The sequence below is a fragment of the Benincasa hispida genome, chromosome 9 (genome assembly GCF_009727055.1).
Source record: "Benincasa hispida cultivar B227 chromosome 9, ASM972705v1, whole genome shotgun sequence".
In the NCBI taxonomy this organism is placed as follows: Eukaryota; Viridiplantae; Streptophyta; class Magnoliopsida; order Cucurbitales; family Cucurbitaceae; genus Benincasa; species Benincasa hispida.
Window position 1 is genome coordinate 85793796 of NC_052357.1, and position 1859 is coordinate 85795654.

Genomic DNA, 1859 nt, shown 5'->3' on the forward strand with positions numbered 1-1859 from the left:
AGAGCGATTCGAACGAAAGCGAGATGTGCTAGAATGATTCGAGCAATCGAAAGCGAGATGTGCTAGAACGATTCGAGCGAAAGCGAGATGTGCTAGAGCGATTCGAGCGAAAGCGAGATAAGCTAGAGCGAGATGAGTGAGATAAGCGAGACTAGCGAGAGATAGCGAGATTAGTGAGACTTTTACAGTATATTTTGTTAGTGATTTTTTAGTACGGACCTATTAACTGATAAATTGAATGTTCATTGAACAATACAGGAGTAATTTAAGATGTCGAAATCTTTGAAAATTCGTGAAGTTGATAGGTTTCTCGGGCAAGTAACTTGCATGGCCCATGTTGCTAATGCCAACAAGATTGTAAAGCAGAAGCTCACCGAAAGGCAGTTAGAGATGTTCAAGAGAACAGTTTTTGGTCGATTCCTAGACATTGAACTTGTATTCAACAGCCCTCTAATCCACCATATGTTATTGAGGGAAGTGAAGAACTCAGGAATGGACTCAATCAGTTTCTTTGTTAGAGGAAAGGTCGTCACATTTTCGAAGGATGACTTTTTTGTTGATCACTGGTTTGTGCGAGTTGGACGGAGTGAGAAGTCCTCACATGAACTTTTTATCAAGTGCTTTGGTAGTCGGTTGACCTCAGACGCATTCCACTTGCATTTGCTTCAAGAAGAATATAAAGAATTGGTATTTGAAAATGATGAGGATGCAGTAAAAATTACCCTAGCATACTACACAAAGGTTGCAATGATGGGTAAAAACAAGCAGAAGAATGCTATGGATCATACCCTATTTGATGATGTTGAAGACATAGACTACTACAACTCTCTTGATTGGGATTTAATCATTTGGCAAAGGACACTCGACTTCTTGAAGACCGCACTTAAAGACAAGGTTGGTCTATACAAGTAGAAGGTGAAGGGAAATAAAAATTATGTTATGAAGTACTCGCTCCGCGGATTTCCCCAAGCATTCCAGGTAGATGTTCCTTAACCTAACTTTATCTTTGGTTTGACATTAACATAGTTATAAATTTGAGTTGTTTGGATTTAAGTGTGGACGTACGAGATCCTTTTATCAATAGCAGGAAACGTTGCCACTCAAAAGAGCAAGGTAGCGATTCCTCGTATATTATGGTGGTCATGCTCCCACTCGGTGTCATTCAAAACACTTGAGAGAGACATTTTTTTAATATGAAAATGTAAGTGTAATCTATGTAGTCATAGTATGTTTATTCGGTAGTTAAATATACACTAACCATCTTACTGGGTTCCTTAATTCAGACAAAAGTCAAAGAGAGTCTTGTCATGTTCGAGGCTGAGAAGGAGTTTCGGGACGCCTCAATTGATAGACGGGCGGTAAGACAAGCCCACTCTGACACCGAGAGTTCAGGGAGCTCTAGTAGTCCAAATAGTGATGGTGGTTCAGATAATAAGGGTTCATAAGGTGAGAAAAGTGAACAAGAGGGTCATTCAGAAGGTGGAGCGAGGGATGAAGAATATGATGGGGACCAAAACATCCACCAGCCTACTTACACTCCCAGCGAGGATATGTTTCATAATATACTGGTAGTTGGTGACGTACGTCTTGAGTTTGAGGAGGAGTGTTCTGTCCCGGAGTATTCGGGTTGCAGGGAGGGAGCCAATTTTGAACCTGATGTATATGCCTACCTACGGAGCATCGACAACTCAATATCGAGCTTGGATGCCCGTGTATCAAACCTAGAGACAAACGTGAGAGACATGAAAGGCCAATTGTCAACTATTTTGTCTCTATTACAGTCGATGAAAGGTTCCACGATGCCGACGAGGTCTCCCACTCCACAGGATGCCACTATGTCCCCCATCCCGACTGTACGT

At 41.6% G+C, this 1859-nt stretch overlaps 1 protein-coding gene across 1 annotated transcript; it reads left to right on the forward strand.

The window, feature by feature from the left end:
- The first annotated feature begins 270 nt into the window (after positions 1–270).
- LOC120084963 lies at positions 271–1445 on the forward strand. Its single transcript, XM_039040774.1, has 2 exons — positions 271–894; positions 1284–1445. Exons 1-2 carry the CDS (start codon positions 271–273, stop codon positions 1443–1445), a joined length of 786 nt encoding a protein of 261 aa, XP_038896702.1.
- Positions 1446–1859: the final 414 nt, after the last annotated feature.